Genomic DNA, 18411 nt, shown 5'->3' with positions numbered 1-18411 from the left:
CGGACGGCCCCCTCCTTCAGGACCTGCCTCGTCAGAAGGCGGTCTGACTAGCGCGTGCCAACCTGCCCCAAAGGCTGCGGATAAACCAGGAATAATGAAGTTTTGGAGGCGGGCAGGTGGGGGCTGGGCCCTGCTGAGGGTCCGCAGGGCAAGGGGTGGGGAGAGGGAAGGGGCTCCCCTCCAGCCTGGACACCTTCCAGGGAAGGCCTGTGGTCACCTACCTTATGTTTGGGACACTTCAAAGAAAAGTTCTCTTCGATGAATATGCAACCTGCCACCAAAGAGAAGTTTGGGTGGTTAGGACGGCGGCAGGAGTCTCATCAGGGGGCCAGGCGGGGAGGGGGGCCCAGCGCCCACGAGACCCTAGGCTACAGGGCTTTTTGCGAAAAGCAAAGCAGCCCATGCTTGAAACCCTCCCGGTCTCCGAGACCCCATCACGACTGAGCTGAGGGGCCCCGTGTGCTTTTTGTTCTCCCGGAGCCCGCTTGTCACTCCGGAGGACTTCCTGACTCCCTCCCTATGGCAGATCCCCTATGCGTGGGTCTCTCCCCTGCCCCTGCCTCACTTCACTCGGCCACGCTTGTCACTTCCTCCTACTGGTCTCGGTGTCGGTTACTTGCTCACCAGCCACTGGCACCTGTGCCGCTCAGAGCAGACGCTCAGGATACGGGCTTGTCCCTGTGGGGGCCTCGAGGGGGGAGGCAGACCTGAGTCTGGGGGCAAGGGGAAGACGGGACTGAGGTCTTGGGTCCGAGTGAATCCCAGCAGGCATCTGGGTGCCCTGGGCACTGCCCACCCTGGGGGAACAGAGAGGACGCTGAGCATGGCCAGTCCCTGATGCCCACCTCGGCCCAGGGGTGCACTCATAGCAAGCTGCCACTCCACTGCCTGATGTCACCTAGGGAGGCCCCGGCTTCTCCCCCAGGAGCCCCCAGTCACCACCCCCTCGTCCCCTTCTGGGCTCACCCCCACCCTTACCCTGCCGGCCACTGCTCTGAACAAACCCCAAGCCCATAAATAGCCGGAGGCCGGAGCTGGCCAAGCAAGGCCTCTCCTTCCAGCACATTCCTCCTGCTCACGCCGTGGCTCTGTGCCGTGGCATCACGGCAGCGTGGTGGCTGGTAGGCAGGGCGGGGAGGGCAGGTCTGCAGGCCTGAGAACAGGGCTGGGAACCCTCCAGGCCTGTGGCTGTCTCCCCTTTTTTTTTTTCCGACCAACCGCTGCCAGAGCTGGGGAGCCTGAGACCGAAAACTGCCCACGAGGTTTGTGCACTCCAGGGCCAGCGGCTGGAGGCGGATCGTCAGTTTTTCCTCTTCTCTACGCTCCGACAGGCCAGACGCGGTGCCGGGACTGAACTCACACCTTCCAAAGAGCATTGAGCTAAAACGCCAGGCCTGCACATGTAAGGTCATCCCCGCCCCACATCCCACTTCGGGCCCTACAGGTTCCGGGTCTCTGGAAGCAGAGGGCAGGAGGTCACCACTTCCAAAACCAGCTTGCTCAGCTACGCCCCCGGCATCCACCCTGGACGTGTGGAGGGGAACCACAGGACAGGGCCAGGCCACCTCTCCTGGTGTCTGCACCTGGGGACCCGGGGACCCGGGGACCCAGCTGACAAAGTGGCCCCGGGGCCTGAGTGTGGAAAGGCTCAGACAGACCCGTGGCTTGCTGGCTTCTGCCAGCGATTCTGAGTCACTTAGCCCCAACGAGGTGGTCCTTAATGGGGTGGAAGGGACAGGGCTAGTGAGCCAGGGCAGAACGGGACGGCCCTGATGCCCTACGGTCTGAGAGCGTGACCCAGACATCTGGAGAGCCCCACGGGCCCCCGCTTGGCAGGCCCAAGGGGTCGGGTAGGTGGAAGGTGCCAACAGAAGCCTGGGGCTCCTGTCTGTCAAACGCTGGATGGCCTCCCCAGCCTCCTCCCCTAGTTCCTCTGTCTCCCAAGCCTCCCGCTTGGTCAGGAGGGCCGTGACCAGCCCTCCCTGCCGCCCAGAGGCTCACTTGTTCTCCCAGCTTCTCTGGCTGCTGCTCCTCCAGTGCCTGGGGCTCCACCCGCTCTCCTCTGCCAGCTGCTAAGTGGCGGTGCCCACGCCCCCCCCCCCCCCCAGCGCCCTGACGAGCCCTGGGGCTGATGGCCATGATGGCCAGCGAGCCTCTGTCCCGAGCCCAGCTGGGACAACTTCCCTTGTACGTCTGCTGACGCCTCAAATGCAGCCTGTCCAGAGGGAAGCAGCCCCGTGTGGCAGACGGACAGACTGCCGGAAGAGCTCCAGGCCCCCTCCCTGAGCCACTATCCTCTGCGCTGTGGCTCTGTCGCTCTTCTCGAGCAGAAGAGGAATCCATCCTGTGAATCTGGGCGGGCTGGGGGACTCGGTTTGGCCAACCGTGTGGTGCCGAGCCTGGCCTGCGGGGGCACGAGAGGCCACGCGACCGCAGCCACCCAAGTCAGTGGCGAGGAGGTCCGCCAGCCGGTGGGAGCGGCGGAGCCCGCCGGCTGACCACGCCCTCGGCACAGACCACCGGGGAGTGGCGTTGAAGCCAGGAAGCCGGGCCTGGGAGAGCCGGTAGCCGACACACCTTCGGCACACCCCTGCCCTGCCCCAGACCTGTCCCCTCCAACGTGGGGAAGCTGGATGGCAGGCTCCACACCCCGTTGCCCCTCACCCTAAGGTCTGCACATTCAGTGCCAGCGGAGGCTCTGTCCGCATCAGCAGGTCTCGTCTCCCGCCGGGACAACCTCTGGCCCCATCGGCTCTGGCTGAGCCAGTGTCTCATCTGCCCGGCTTTCGGGGCCCCTTCCCGTGGCAAGCTCTGGGGCTCTACAGAGACCCCTATCATACGGGAAATCCTTCGAAGATTTCCTTTCGAGCGGAAGCGTATTGTGTCCGGCCTGGTATATACATCCCACCGCTAACCAGCTGCGGGGCACCTCCACTGACCTGGGGGGGCCAGGCTCCAGTGGCACCTTCTCCTGGAAGTCCTCCTGGATTCCACACACAACCCCCTCCCCCAGCTCAGACAGGGGGACTCTGTCCCAAGGGACACACTCTTCGCCCTTCCTGGTTGCCATAACTTTGGGCAAAGATCATGATTTTCCTGTCTGTCTCACTCAAACGGGAACCCCCGGGAGGTTCTGAACGGTATTGGGGTGGGAGAGAGAACACAGGATGGGGAGCAAGACAGGCAAAGCAGTCGCATCCTGGTCTGTCCTGCTGTGTGGCCATGGGAAAGGCAGCCTGTCTGTAAAGGTGCAACCCGGGAAAGCACAGGGGCCTGAGGCAGGGCCTGGCACCCAGTGGGTGCTAAGTTAATCACTGTAGAAGGAGGGGTGCAACTCGGGGTAGTTATCTATTACTGGGGTAAGGCCACGGGTCTGGTTAAGTGGCTGAGTCCACACTAAAATCTGGTTCCTGCTGCCCAGAGTAGGGCTGTGGAACCGGGAAGAAGCCCCACATCCCGCTCCAGCCGGCCCCCTCCCTGCACGGTGCGAGCACCTCAGCCCTCGCCAAGGAACTGTCATCACTCAGTCCTGCGGGTGCTCCCGGGGGTGGCTTAGCTGGGGCTGCTGCTGGCCGGGGACCAAGCGGGCAGGTGGGGGCGCAGGGAGTGGTCCCCGCGGCCCAGGGCAGAGCCAGCAGGCATTCAGGTGGGGAGGAGGGGGCTCCAGGTAATGGGAGGACCTACTGGGAGACACCTCTGCTCCGTCATCCATGAGGCAGAGTCATTGATAACTTCACCCGGGTTCCAGGCTAGAGGCGGGGGTGGGGTGGGGTGGGGCGCGGGGAGCAGGGGGAGGAGGCCGCCGTCCAGGGGACTGGCCCCAAACGGGACGAGGGCTGCACTTCCCTGGGTGGCGTTCATTACTTGGCTCACTGCTCCGAGCAGCCGCAGCAAAGAGGGATGATCCTAATCTCTGTTTTACAGATGGGGAGCCCACCTGCAGAGGCATCCACGAACCTGCCCAAGTCCACGCGGTAAGAATGCCACGGGGGTTTGAATCCAGGCCAGAGCTGCCTCTCAGTGACTACGGCTCCACCAGAAGCAGCCTCTCTCTTTGGATGAAATCGAAAGACTGTGAGCCTGGGTCTCCCTGCCTGCTCGATGAGGTTTGGGACTCCCGGATCTCTCCGGCCCATGCAGTCTGTCCTTCTGTGAGCCTGGGTCACGGTGGGTGCTCATAAACGCTCATGCGACAGATGAATGAGTAAGAGGAGAGAATGAGGTGGGTGAGGGTGCAGGGGAAGCCTGATCCTGTCTCCAGACCCCAGTGTCCTGCTGAAAACCTACAACCGTTGCCTGTAGCCAACGGGAGGGTTTTTTGTTTGTTTGTTTTTTTATAAGTAGGCTCCACGTGTGCAACGTGGGGCTGGAACGCACAACCCCGAGATCAAGGGACCTATGCTCCACTGACTGGGCCAGCCAGGCGCCCCCAATAGGAGTGTTTTGAACCCCATCTCCTCCTCCCTCACTTGGTGTTTGCTGAGGTCTGTACCTCCCATCTTTCTTTACCCAGTGAACTCCTATTCAGCCTTCAAAGACCCAGCCCCAGTACCCCTGTCTCTCTGAGGCCTGAGATCCTCCCCAGCCCCTACCACTCCTAAGCTAGCCCTCCATCCTGTAATGCATGGCTCTGGGCATCCCTTGAGCAGGTGGCTTGGGGCTGGTTCCTCTCTGTGGCCTTAGCATTGTCCATCATGGGTCCCAGGGGAGAGACAGCTGAGAAAATAAATTGCTGGGGCAGGAGAGGAGGGCAGCCAAGGCGTCAACTGGGGCAGGGTTCAAGGAGCGGGGTGCCCGGGTGCGCCTGGGCTGCTCAGGTGGGCCTCCAGGGCCTTCCTGTCCCCTTGGGCTGGCTCTTACCCGCATCGCTGGCACACGGGTAATGGTAGGTGTGGGTGCATCCCTTGTGACAGCACCCGATGGTGGCCCCGGCTTCTTGGCAGCTGGAACAGGTCTGGTGAGGAGAGAGGGAAGACGGGTGAGTCTAGGGCTTTATAGACAGGCTCTCCCACGGACCCCACGTCCTTTCCCCCGAAACGCTCCCTGGACATCGGTGGGAAGGAGGGTCAGTATGGGGCACAAGTGCCCCCAAGGGCGATTTTGTGGCAGAATTCCGAGCTGTGCCTTGGACGAGGGGACCCTCTTGGGGCAGGAAAACGTCTAATCTCGTGGATAAGTATCAGGGTCTAGGCATCACACAGACCTGGGTTCAAATCTCAGCTCCGCCATTCTGCCCCACGTGACCTCAGCCGCTAACTCAAACTCTCCATGCCCCGTCTGTGCAGTGGGGACAGTGCCTCCCTTACGGGACAGTCGTGAAGATTAAATAAGAGACGCCGTGTGCCCAGCAGATGACAAGAACTCGTGAGGCCACTCACCCTACGGCTGTGGCTACCGGCCAGCACTGAGCAGATTTGTGTGTGCGTCCTTACCCACTGGTTCCTCCCACCGGCCCTTCAGGCAGGTAACTTTCACAAACCCCATTTTCTAGATGGTGAAACTGAGGCTTCCGCTCCAGGCAAGAGTGAAGGCAAGAAGCATTGCTTTCTACCCAGAAAGACACTCTCCCGCCCTTCGATGGGCCCCTCATCCTCGCCAGATCCCCGGAGAAGAGGACACAGCCAGTCCTGACATGCCGAGGTGATGTAAATCTCACGCGAGGCAGCACAGCGGCCAGCCCACTCTGCCCCACGCCCGGCCCACTTGTCTGAACAGGGACGTGGCCGGGACGGCTGGGCGATGCCAAGGAGGCGACGCAAAACGAGAAGCCTCACTGTATGGGTTGGGGAGGGCAGTGCACAGGAGGGCAGCGCAGCTGTGGCAGGACTAAGCTGTGGTTGCTAAGCTACCGACAGGTGACGGCAGCTTACAATGTGCCCCATGTGCCTGGAAGCAGCCTCCCCATAACCTTATGTTGATATGCTCGTAATTCTACCCAGGTTACCAACGAGAGCTCAGAGAGACTGATTAAACTGCCTGAGGGCACACAGCCCCTAAGTCGCCGAGCCGGGCTTTGAGCCCAGCTGCCCGGCTGGAGCACAGGCTGGCGATCACCCCCCCATACTGTTCGAGGCAGGGGCTCCATGCCAGGTCCCTGGACTAAGACAGATCCCATCCCCAGCATCTGGGGGAGACTAGGAATGAGAGTCTTTCCCCACCTTCCTGGGGAAGATGCCCAGGAATGCTCCCTCTGGCATCAAGCTGGGAGCGGGGAGGTGCAGGGATGGGGGCTGGGTATATTCTGGAACATCAGGTTTTCATACAATGCCTTTAGACGCGCAGTTTCCTTGCGGTCAGGGCTGAGATCTCCTGGGACCGTGAGGCCCCAAATTCCCTCAATTTCTGGCCCACAAGGAGGGAATAAGGCAGGACTGGGGCCCAAACCAGGGCTGCGGCCTCAGGGCTTTTGTCGCTTACAGGACAACAGGCGCAAGAGCAGCCTCACGCTACCATGCCTGCACCGTGTCCCTCCCTCCCCCAATCCCGAGTGGCACTGCAGACGTGAAGAAATCAAGGGACAGAGGGACAGAGGCCTTGGGCCCTTCTGACCGTCACACCCAGGCTCTGATCCTCTGCTCCCCCGGCAGGGCTTGTGAACCTGACAAAGGCCTCCAGGCTGGTGGAGAGAGAACCCGAGGTCCCAGGGGGTGGGCATGGTAGGGCTCAGGGACAGCAAGCCGTGTGGGGGCTCTCGGGAGGGGACAGAGAAGAAACGGGGCTGCCCCCGAGGGGCCACACGGAAGTTCTGTCCCCCAGAGAGCAAAAGTGAGGCCAAGGTAGCAACAGGTGTGCCGGGGCCTGGAGCCCTGATGCACAGGGCCCCTACTGCGTGCTGGGGAGGGAAGACCACCCCCACAGCCCCTCAACCCTGCGGCCCTGCCAGCGGGGTTTGGCCTCCTGAGGTTCGCAGGGGCCAGTGACTTGCTGGAGTCACAGAACCTGCCCTCAGCAGAGCTGCGATTCGAACCCGGGTCTGCGTCTCTCTAAGGGAGTGTGCTGCCACTGAGCTGTCCAGGCAGCAAGAGGTCTTGGCAGGGACAGGAGGCCTAGGATGCCCGGGCTATGGGAGCAGGGGGCATGGAGCCGTGCCCCTCAGAAGTCCCAGAGCCCGCCCGTCTCTCCAGAGCGTTCTGTGGCACGGTCTGCTCCTCCGGCTGGGGGGGGGGGGGGGGGGGCTGCCTTAATGATCCCCTCTGAGGCTCACAAGCCCCGGCCTGGCTGGACCATCTCTGGCTCGGCGGCCCTTCAGATCCCATCTGAGCTGCCTCCGGTGAGGGAGGGAGGTGCGGCCGGCGAACGGCAGGTGCCTGCTGCTGTGTGTCCTTGCCGCGGCCCCGTCCCGACCTTCCCGGGGAGGCCCCCGGTGGTGCCAGGCTACCACACCGTTTTTGGCGTAGGGCACAGCGGGCAGAGATGGGCCGACCGGGCTGACTTCCAGCTCCGGTACTCAACAGCCACGGGACACCAGGAAGGCACGGCGCCGCTGTGACCCCGGCTTCCTCGTCGGCCCAACAGGACTCGCGTGCGGGTCCGCGAGGTGAGACCAGGGCGCCCGGAACAGGCTGGGGGCACGTGGGCAGCTTACCCACCACGATGGGTGCAGGTGGCTGGGAAAAGGCTGGATCAGGCCCCGGCTCAGAGAGGCAGCACAGGCAGGCCAGAGTCGCGGGGGGGTGGGCGGGCCGTGCGTGCGTGCTGGAGGGGGGAGGCGGTGATCTGAGGGTATTACTTTTTAATGATGGGAGAGACTTGAGCCTATGTCAGACAGGTTGGGCAGGAGCCGGGAGCCAGTGAGAGAGAGAGAGAGAGAGAGAGAGAGAGAGAGAGAGAGAGAAGGAGACAGGGAGAGAGGAAGACAAAGTAGCAGATGTCCTGTTGGGAACTGGGGTTGCCTCAGTCAGGCTGGAAGCCTGGGCGCAGAGAGGTCTCTAACCATGCCCCCGGGGCTGTGTAAGGTCTGGTGCAGAAAAGGAGGGGAGGCTGAGGCCCTCGGGCACAGGGGCGGGTCCCAGTGGCTGGGGGTGGGGACCCCCAGCACAGGCAGTAGGAGGGGGGTGGGCCAAGTGGGGGAGGGGGAGGGCAAGAGCACAGGCCTCAGGAACAGAATGCTGGCCCCACCACCACGTCCCGGGCACATTCCGCCGACTGCCACCAGGCAGACCTGAGGGGGCTCCCAGATGCGCCCCCAGCTGCCTGCTCACTCCGGCCGCCCGCACCCCTCAGAAGGGAGCGTGAGGAGCAAGATCCCCCGGTAGCCGGACTGGCGGCATCACCTAGTGTGATGTGGCCCAGCCGCTATCACTGGGCCTAGCAGAGAGCAGAGGACGGTCGGCGGGCACGGAGGCCAGGCACGGCTCTGACAGTTTCACGGGCACGAACCCGCTCGGGCCCCACAGCCCCTCCGCGGCGGGGACCCACCCTGCCCGCGTTAGAGAGGAGGACACGGAGGCACAGAGGGGCTGAGCCCCACGCCCAGAGTCACACGGTGCGTGACGGGCGGTGCCGGGGTCTGAACCGAAAAGCCAGCCTGCGTTCTTGCTCAGGGACCTCAGTGACGGTTCCTCAAGGAGCATTTTGTGACTGTTTCACGAGAGGTTCCCAGACCACCCGGCCCTGGGAGGGGGACACATCCCAAACACCTCCCGAGAGGCTCTTTCCCTCGGCCCGTGCTCCACCTCAGAGGCCAAGGAGACACGTACTGGAAGGGGGGGCACCTGCTTTTTTTAGGCTGCCCGGATGTTCAATTCTGGGAGGCTGCCTGTTTTGGGGGGGGTGTTGGCGTGTCAGCTCATGGCACCAGACGGGGCCAGGTGGACTGGGGGTTGGGGGTGGGCGACCGGAGCCCGACGGTGGGTGTCAGGTGTGTGTATGGGGGACGGGCCGGGTGCTGAGGGGCTGAAGCTGCAAGTCCTGGACAGGGGTGGGCGAGCCCGCGCTGCCTCCGTTCGACTCCACCCCCGAGCGCCTGACGCGTGAGTCTGTGATCGTGGGTGTGTTTGGCCCAAACCGTGGCACCGGAGAGATGAGGGGGGATTCCCAACTGCCTGCCTGCCTGAGCTGCGGACCCTGAGCTCCCCCACCGCACCTGGGCTGGCCTCTTACCATGTCCACGGCCACCTTCATGGCCTCCTGCAGCCCAAAGAGCTTCCCGGCTACCAGGTAGACCCCGCCCGTCCACACGGCGCAGGCCTCGTGCACCCAGTGCTCCTGGGTGTCCCCGCCAGGCTCTGCCGGCGGCTCCTTGCTGCAGTCATGCTTGCGGCTCTTGTCAGCTGGGGCCACCTCCTCGCCCCCATCCCCCCGACCGTCGCAGCAGTAACAGCTCTGCAGCCGCCGGGACAGGCCCCGGGCGCTGGTGCGCAGGGAGCCCTGCTTGGCGGCGTCGGCCGGGCCGTCGGGCCTCGGGGCTTTTCCAGGGGCGGCGGCGGCGGCGGCACATTCAAGGTCTTTGAGTGTTCTCTCGAGGGGCGGCGAGGCCTCCCCACAGGTGCCCTCCGGCCGCACCTTCTCCTTGAGTTTTGGCTTCTTTTTGGGGAGGCAGTGTTCAGGGTAGTAGGGCCCACAGAGGTCCCCGAGGTCCTTGAAGTTGGCCGGGTTTTGGCAGAGGCAGCAAACAAGGCAAGAGGTACTCAGGGCCTTGGAAACCACGGGCCCCAGATGCATGGTGGAGGACAGGGGCAGGGAGGGGCGTGGCTGCAGGACAGAGCCTCCGGGGAGCGTGGCCAGGGAGGCCCCGGTCGCATCCAAGGAGAAGGAGCACGAGGATGAGGAAGAGGAGGCAGAGGAGGAAGGCTTCCTGTGGGGCTTGGGCTCCTCCCCCGGGGAGTTGACGACAGTGCATATGGTGGTGAACGCGTCTCTCTTCTCCACCCGCACAAAGGGCGAGAAGGCCGGGGTGCGGCTGTCTGCTCGAAGCCGCTTGCAGGAGGAAATGTACTTGAGGCGGATTTCAGGCTCTGCGGGATCCAGGGGCAGCACCTGCTGCTGCCGCCGCCGCTTGGCGCGCCCCTTACAGGGGGAGGAGGTGGTGTTCTTGGCCCGGCCCCGAGTGAGGCGCTTGCGCTTGGAATAGCTGGCGTAGTTGGCATGGCCCGGCTGCTTCTGCGCCCTTGTCTGGGGCTGGCAGGGCCGGCCCTCAGGGGACTGGGAGGCCAGGCCCAGCTCCTCCGTCTTTGGCTTCTTGCCTCCTCCACCAGAGCTGTCCTCACCGCCCCCCTGAGTGCCATTGGCCCTGTCTCGGGGAGTCAGGAGCAGAGCCGGGCCTAGGTGGGGCCGCTTCTCCAGGGGACCTTTAGGGAGTCCGAGGGCTCCGGCCCTGCCTTTCCGGCTTCTCTTCTTAGGCGCCAGGGCAGTCCCCCCGGGCAACAGGGCCTCCGGGGACGTGAAGGCCTCAGTTTTGAAACAGTCAGTCGAGGACAGTTTCTTACTGTTCAGGAGTTTGCCTTTTAAGGATCTGTTGGTTGGATTTCTGCATAACGGGTCGGCCCCCGAAGCTGCTGGGAGCTTCTGCCCGGTGCCCACATTTAAGAGACCTTCGCCTGCCCCAACTGGGCTGCCCCCGGCGCTCTTGAGCCCTCGGTCCTTCTCAGGGAGAGATGGGCTCAGAGGATTACCAGGAGGGGCCCCCGGCGTTTTGCACGCAAACTTTTTCAGGCTGGGCGAGGTGATCTTCTGCACGATGGCCTCCAACTTCAGGCCCCGGCCTTTCCGGGGCGGCAGCACCTTGGTCTTCATGGCCCCCTGGAAGGCCGCCCGCGAGGCGAGCTTCAGGCAGGCATCCGGGGTCTCCGGGGGCGGGGGCTTCACGGCGGGCTCACTGTTGCCCTTGGTGGGCTTGGCCTTCTTGGGGGAAGACATCCTCTTGAAGAGGGTGGAGGAGTCCTCGGCTCCCTCCTCCTTCACGTCCCCCCCACCGCCGCTACGCAAAACCAGGTTCCGCTTCTTGGTGGGGACAGGCGCCATGAAGGCTGACTTCCTTTTGAGTGAGTGGAGGGACCGATCGGAGAGCTTGCTGCCTGCCCCGGGCTTGGGGACCCTCGCCCGCTGGCTGGCCCTGCCCTCCTTCTGGGGGCTGCCGGCGACCTTGAACGTGGCGGGCAGGTGGTTGTTGGCGAGGAGCTTCTTGGTGGCACGGCAGTTGGGGAGCCGGCTCTCTGAGGGCCGCCGTCTCTTGGAGTGGAACACTTCCTGGGTTTTCGTGCGGGACCGCAGGATCATGGAGCGCTGGTCCTTGCCCGGGGTGCCGGGCGAGTCTGTTTCCTTGGTCTTGGAGCCCATGGGGCTGCTGTCGGAGGCCACGGGCAGGGCGGCCGGGTTACTGGGGCTGGATGCCGCCTTGGGTGACGGCTTGCCCACCCGCTTGCCAGACTTGAAGGCGGCTCGCTGCTTGCCCCCCAGTTTGTCTGGGGGCGCGGGGGTGGTGGTGAGGCCCGGGGGTCCAGGTGTGCGGGGCTCACTCAGGGCCGTGAAGGAGCGTGTGCACATCCTGGGGAGCCCTTCTGAGGCCCCCCGACCCGGGGCTCCTGCTCCTTCCATCTGTCCCTGGGGGGGCCCTGTGCAGGATTCGGGGAGCAGGAGGTCTTTGGGCAGCACAGGCGCCCTGCACGGGGAGTCCTCGGCCTCGGGCAGCCCCCGGTGCACCCGCCGGCTCCGTAAACTTTTGCCGCGCGGCACAGGCTCTTTCTTGGCAATGGGAGCCTCGGGCACAGCGGGCTTGTTCGGCTTCTGGGCCAGGGAGGCGTCCGGGGCCAGGGTGGCGGAGTCCCCTGGAGCCAGCGCCCCGTCGGGTCCTTCTTCGCCTGGCTTCATGTGGGACAGGGAGGACTCGAACCAACTCTGGACCTTCGACTCCGCGCCCACGGTGGGGCCCAGCAAAATGACAGACTCCCCGGAGAGGTGGCACGGGGAGCCCCAGCCGGCCTTGGTGTCCAGCACTCCCTCCACCTCCTCCTTGGTGCACATCAGCGGGGCCTTCGGCGACAGCGGGTCCTGCATGCCGGGCCTCTGCTCGGGGCTGCCCAGGAGCTCACACAGGGAGGAGTACTCCTCCTCGGCCTCCAGGTCGTCTTTCCTCCCGGTGGGTGGCAGCAGGGGGAGGTCCCCGAAGTCGGCCGCTGAGCAGCAGTGCCGGCCCTCCTCCAGCCACCTGTCGGCCTTGCCCACCTCGGGGCACTGCAGCAGCCCGCCCACCTCCTCCTTCACCCCACCCGCCTCCTCCTGCTCGGAGTCCCGAGGCACCGTGGCCTTCTCCCCGGGGGGCTCCTCCTCCTGGAAGACCGGGCAGGCCGAAGCCTCGTGGGCGTTCTCCTTGCCCACGCCATCCGAGGCCTTCCCGCCCTGCTCCAGGCCCTTGGTGAGCTCACTGGGGTGGAGGCCCCACCGGGGACAGGCGTCCCCCAGGTTTTCCTCGGGCCAGGCAAAGGGGTTGGCGCCATCCGCGGAGCCGGCGGCGGTCGTGTCCGGGAAGCAGTCAAAAGCCGCGGCGGCAGGGTCCGACACCGCGGCCCCCAGGGTGGGCTTGCTGCTGAAGGAGAGGGGACCGGCCGTCTTCTTGGGGTCAGGGGTGGCGAAGCCCACAGAGGGGTCTTCAAACAGCCCCGGGCTGAAGTCCTTGGCGCTGCCACCCTTGTCCAGCTGCAAGGACTCGGGCAGGGCCTCCGGCTCCCCTGGCCGCGGCCACGCGTTCTTGGCCACGGAGTCCAGGCAGGCGCTGTGGTTCTCCAGCGAGAAGGGGGGCTTGCCGGCGTCCTTGGCCAGGCCGGGCGGCTCGGCCCAGGCCTTGTCGGCCTTCTCGCCGATGGCCTCCTGCAGCCCCAGGATCTCGGACGCCAGGTCCTCCTGCGCCAGGGCGCTGAGCAGCAGCCGCGGGCAGTCCCGCTCGCCCGCCACGAACTTGGAGAAGCTGTCGAGCGGCAGGCTGCTGTGCAGACTCTGGAAGGAGTCGTCGGACTTGGTGGACATGTCGTCGGGTGACGTCACGGAGCAGGTGGACACGGACTCGGGCTTGGCCTTCGAGTTGCTGTTGACCCTGGCGGGGCTGCCCCGGGCCTGGCTGCAGTAGAGGAAGCTGCGCTCCAGCGGATCCTCGGAGCCGCTCAGGTAGTCGGCCTCGGGCGGCTCGGCGTGCGTGGACTGCGGCGTGCTGCTCAGCGGCTCGGACAGCGGCGTGCCCGCCGGCTCGGCCGAGTAGCCGCTGCCCTCGGGGCTGCAGTGCTGGCTCTTGTGCTGTTCCGGGGTCCTGGACACCAGGTTCTTGACGCCCTTCTTCTGCGGCACGGCCGCCTTGGAGAGCAGCAGCTGCTGGACCGTGTTGGAGATGTTCTCCACCTGCGAGGTCAGGGCCGTGAGGCTCTGCAGGCTGAGATCCGACAGCAGGTTCTCAGGCAGCTTGTCCTTCTGCAGCGGCTTGCAGTTGCCAGCCTGGGTGTCCACCGAGCCGGCGGCGTCGGTCGGGGAGGGGTTGAGCAGGGGCATGAAGTGGCTGTGGTCGGCGATGCCGGCGGGGAAGGCCCCGGTGCCGAGCGCCTGCTGGTTGTAGGGGAAGTTCTCCAGGTTGGGCATCAGGGGCGACGGGGTGGAGCTGTAGGAGGGGGAGCGGCCCACGGAGCGAGCGGGCGAGTGGCCAGAGCTGGGGCTGAAGGTCTGATAGTACTGCTCCGGAGTCCTGACGGCCGCGTCCGGCTGGCAGTAGCCAGGGCCTTGCTGCCCGTAGTGTTGGTACTTGGCGAGGTTTTGGTAGTGGAGGGTTTCCTGGGCGTGGTGCCGGCTCTGAAGGGCCTGCTGCTGCTGCTGCTGCTGCTGCTGCTGCTTCTGTTGGTCATAGCTGAGGCGGCCGGACTGGTAGGGGTGAAGGTTCTGGACCCGCTGCCCCGGGGCCAGGCTGGCGGTGGCTGTCAGCGGCCTGTCGTGGGGCTGGGCGGACGGTGCGGTGCAGCTCTTGTAGGAGTGGGCGCCCTGCCCGCCGCCGCCGCCCTGGCCCGGGGAGGAGTAGGTGGAGGAGGCGGGGAAGGACTGCGTGTGCTGGGGGAAGTGGCCGCCCTGGGGGAAGGGCAGAGGTGAGGCCATGTCGTTCTGCAGCTTCTGCCTTTGGAGTTTGGGGTACGCCAGGGGCTGCTGGGGCTGCGGCAGCTGCTGCTGGACGTGCAGGGAGTGAGTCCGAAAGGGCAGCTGGGCGCCCTGCTCTGGGTACTGCCTGCCGGGGGGCACCGCGGCCTTTTTCATCAAGTTGTCCTCATATTTGCCCACCCCCCCTGGCAGGGGCTGCGGCTGGGGGGGCGGCGGCTGGGGGGCCCCCCAAGCCTGCAGGCTCTCCTCACCCGAGTAGCGGCCGGGGTACGGGCTGCTGTCCTGCACGCTGTAGCCCGAGAAGGCCGGCCTGCCCTGCAGGGACTGCTGGGAGGGGAGCCCCTTGCTGCCCCGCGCGGTGGCCGCGGCGGCGGCCGAGCCTGCGCCGCCCTCGTAGCCCGGGTACGGCTGCGGGTTATAATAGTCCTTGGCCAGCAGCCGCTGCCGGTCACAGCTCAGCCCGGCCTGGCTCGGCTGTCTGTAATTCTCCAGGCGAGATGTCTCCTGTGAGGTCTGCTGGTAGTTCTGTTGTTTGCCATGGAAACCACACCTTTCTCGAAAAGACTGCATGACTCGGGCTGGTTATCTGTGAAAAGAGAAAGGGAGAGAGGGAGGGGGGGTGGGGAGGGGGGGGGAAGGGAGAGCGATTCAGACGGGCCATTTCCCTTCCCCTCAGAACGCCTGCCTCCCACCCCTCTCCCGCCCTGCCCTCTCCCCGCAGCTCTTAACGGTCTCCCCTTTGCCTGAGCCTCCCCACCAGCTGTGCACATATTGACAACTTCTGTGTCAGGGAGGTGTGCTCTGTAATTCCCGCTCCGACATCGCCCGCTGCCAGCTGAGCCTTGCCAAGGATGGCCACCGCTGCGGGAGGCGCCACCCCACCCTGCTCCCAGCCAGCTCCTCCCCTCCACGCCCCCCCCCCCCCGCCCCCCCCCGCGGGCGGGAAGAAGAGCATTTGGCTGGGACCACCCCCCCCCCCCCCCCCCCCCCCCCCCCCGGGGCCGCCTGGGTCCTGCAATCCAGTCCCAGCGCGGCAGTGTTCAAGCGTGACCCAGCCATGCAGGGACCAAGGAAGGTTTGCCCCTGCCCAGAGAAGCTACTCACCAAGGCCTGTGGAGAGAGAGAGAGAGAGAGAGAGAGCGCGCACACACACACACACACACACAGACGCACACACACACAGACGCACAGAGGCGCGCGCACAGCCCGCACGCGCGTGCACACACACACCTCCTCTATCACTGCCATGCCATCTGGAATCTGTCTGTTCCTTCTAGCAGACGTCGATTAGGGGCTGTGGAGCCATTGTAGGCATAAAACGTCCCCTTCCCTGACTCCCAGTAACGCAGGACAGCGGCACCTGCCTCCTGTTTTTGATATCATAGGTGCGTAAACAGATTACGTGGCCCAGAGTGAGGGAGTGCATGCTAATGGGGGACACAGCCGCAGTCCCTTGGCCACGGAGGAGCACCCCACAGCTGGGTGTGACGCAGCCCCAGCCCTCCTGGTCGGCCCCTCCCGTCTCCGACTCTACAGGGTCAGGATCAGGGCACACCAGGCCAAGAGCCCATCTGGTTACTATTTTAAGGGCTCGCGCCCCTGGTGAGGTCTAACCAGCCCCAAAGCAGGATCTTGGATCAGGAAATGACCCCGGAGAAGGAGTGGGCCCTTCAGGGCAGGGCAACCGGAGTCACAAACACAGGCTGGCCCAAAGCATCCAGGCTAACGGTCCCCCTAACTGACCGGGGGCCGGGTCACCCCAGCAGACCCTCAAAGGAGGGAGGGATGGAGACAGGAGCGAGGAACGTTCCAGGCTCAAGAGAAATCACATCAAGGAGTCCGGCGTTCAGCCAGAGGCCCAGGGGGGTCAGGATTTAACCCACAACTGTGCCGCTGGTGGGTGAGCCAAGAGGCAGACAGAAAGGCCCAGGCCCCCACAGGGGCACCAGGGACTTTCCAGTTCCCAGCCGTTCATTCCCAACACCGAAAGAGGAAGGGGTGGCCTGCCGGGGGCCACAGGCTCCCAGAGTTATAGGAGGGATCAGAAATGAAAAAGAGACACAGAGGAGAGATAGACGGACGGACGGATGTGCGCAGATGTGAGAACGAGGAGAGAGAGCGATGAGGAGTGGGGGATGGGGGCTCCCCCAGGAGGTCCAGCTCACTCCTCAGCTCTTCCCCTGGATCCCACACAGATTCCTTTCTCAGTGCTGGGGCCCAGGGAGGGGCTCCATCCGGCCGAGCAGGGCCAGTCTGGGGCGGCCAGAAGCCCCCGGGAGCCCTGTTAGCACGGCCCAGGCCCACCTCCCCTGACCTCGGCAGTCAGCCGGCCCTGACTCGGGGACAGAAGGCCCTGGCTGCAGAGGGGACCAGTGTCCCACAAGGCAAGCCCCTTCCCACCGGGCCCATCAAAGCCAGCAGGCCCCTGGCAAACACAGCCCTGCTCCTTCCCTCCCGCCTCTCCCTGGATTTATCACAGGCACCCCAACAAGGAAAAGCACGCCCGCCCTTCTGACCCACTTCAATCCCATCCCTGGCGGCTGGGATCAAACGTTACAGGGGGTGCCTGCTGTGACACGCCAACCCAGAGGAGCGGGAGGCATCGCTTGGCCCCGTGCCTCCTGACCTGACCTTCCAGAGAAGGCTGCCGGGCGGGCGGCCCCCTCCCATGCTCGGGCACAGGAAACGAGCAGGCACGCAACCGGCTGGCAGCAGCCGTCACTTTTATTCGGGTGTCACTGGCTGGCAGGCAGTGGCGAGGAAGGCCCGCTCCCGAGGACATCCTACGGCGCTCTGCCTCCCCGGCCTGTGTTTATGAGCCCGAAACGCGCAAACCCAGGACCACTCTGGAGGCTGTGCCTCGTATATCTGCACAAATTACATTTCGGCTTTTATTAGTCCCAGATCGCTCCCATTTCCTGCTGAGTGTCCTGTGGATATCATTAACATTTCTACAGCTTTTTTATGTTTTTATTTTTTATTTTTCTTCACATTCTCCAAAATGCATTACCAGAAACATTACTTAAAAAGAGAGAGTACTAGGACCAGTGTCCCGCCCCCCCCCCCTTTAATCAGTCCAGCTGCTGCGTCTTTTAATTTAGCCGAGCCGTATTAAAGGCGGGTTTCCCAATACACGAGCAGCTGGATGCGGTGAAAGCATCTATCTCTAAGAAAAGACAGTTCAATTAAAATACAAGAAGCCCAGTGCCTGATGGAGAACGCAGGCAAAAATGCTCACCCCAACACCACCCTCCAACCCCAGGCGGCGGGAGGGGGAGAGGGAGGGCTGCGGGAACAAAGGCACGGCATCAAAGCCGATGCCATGCCGGTCTCGGGTCTCTCTGAGCCAACAAGGTCCGCTGGATCTGCCAGGAGAAAATGGGGCTCTGGCTCTTTAAGAGCTGCCTCAGGCCTGCCACGGGCTCTGTTGTTATTAATTATTATGATTATGATTACTTTTCAAGAGCACTAGGAAAGGACAAGGAGGGGGAGAGAGGCAGGCGGCAGGCAGGGGTGGGCGGCACCAGGAGTGGGGGCAGAGAGAGGCCCCTTTGGCAGAGAGATGGTGACCTCTGAACCCACCCGGGGAGGGCAAGAGGGGACAATGGGGGGAGCAGCCTGGGGCGTTCAGCCTCCGTAGGTTCAGCAGGAGGGAGAAGGGGTGGGGGTCAGGGGAGGGCACCCCCCCTAACACATCCTCATGGGGCTCCCTCTGGGCCAGCCCAGCCTCCCCATCCTCGCCTCCCCCACCTGCTTCTTGTGGACACTTGGTCAAGGCCTGATCTCTGAAGTTCTCGAGGGGAAGGTCAGTCTTGAGTGTCCTCTAGGCACCAGACCGCAATGCTTATGACAGAAGTCCCTTATAACAACTCCTGGAAGTTGGTTTCCCCGGCCACTGGACTGAGCGTGTCAGGGACAGGCACGCTCTCGAGGCCACACACAGCACAAAGCTCGTTCAAGGACCCGGCCCTTGCAGCCAGTGCCCCAGGACTTCCTTTAGCACAGCAATGGGCCTCACTGCTCCTCCCCGCTCCATTTCCACAGCCATGAAACTGGAGGGGTGGGGGGAGATGAGCCCAGGCCTCTCCGCTCCCTGCCAAAGGCACTATAGGTCCAAGGGCGCAGGGGCATCCTTTGGCCCTGGGTGCTTAGTCTGTGCAGGTTTGCTCAGTGCATGCTTTGACTATTCTGCCCTTCTAGAGAAAAGGGTGAGGTTCAGAGGGCAAGAGACCTACCTTCGAGCCCACCCACAGCGAAGTTCCCTTTGTGGGATGCCTGCAGCGGCAGCTGCGACCAGACCAAGGGTGCACGTCCCTTCCCCTGGACCCCACACCAAGAACTCCCAAC

The 18411-nt window shown here is 64.2% G+C and overlaps 1 protein-coding gene across 1 annotated transcript in view; it reads right to left on the bottom strand.

The window, feature by feature from the left end:
• RAI1 (retinoic acid induced 1) overlaps positions 1 to 18411 on the bottom strand; it is a 120603-nt gene that overhangs the window by 1765 nt on the left and 100427 nt on the right. Inside the window, exons 3-5 of the mRNA XM_049637992.1 lie at positions 9103 to 14650; positions 4861 to 4954; positions 222 to 271 (exon numbers count right to left, since the gene is read on the bottom strand). Of these exons, the coding sequence (XP_049493949.1) occupies positions 222 to 271; positions 4861 to 4954; positions 9103 to 14634 (5676 nt within the window). The 5' untranslated portion in view covers positions 14635 to 14650. The remainder of the gene's footprint in view (positions 1 to 221; positions 272 to 4860; positions 4955 to 9102; positions 14651 to 18411) is intronic.

This window comes from Panthera uncia, chromosome E1 (genome assembly GCF_023721935.1).
Source record: "Panthera uncia isolate 11264 chromosome E1, Puncia_PCG_1.0, whole genome shotgun sequence".
Classification (NCBI taxonomy): domain Eukaryota; kingdom Metazoa; phylum Chordata; class Mammalia; order Carnivora; family Felidae; genus Panthera; species Panthera uncia.
The sequence above is the reverse complement of the archived record's forward strand: the minus strand, read 5'-3'. Positions and strand labels throughout refer to the sequence as shown.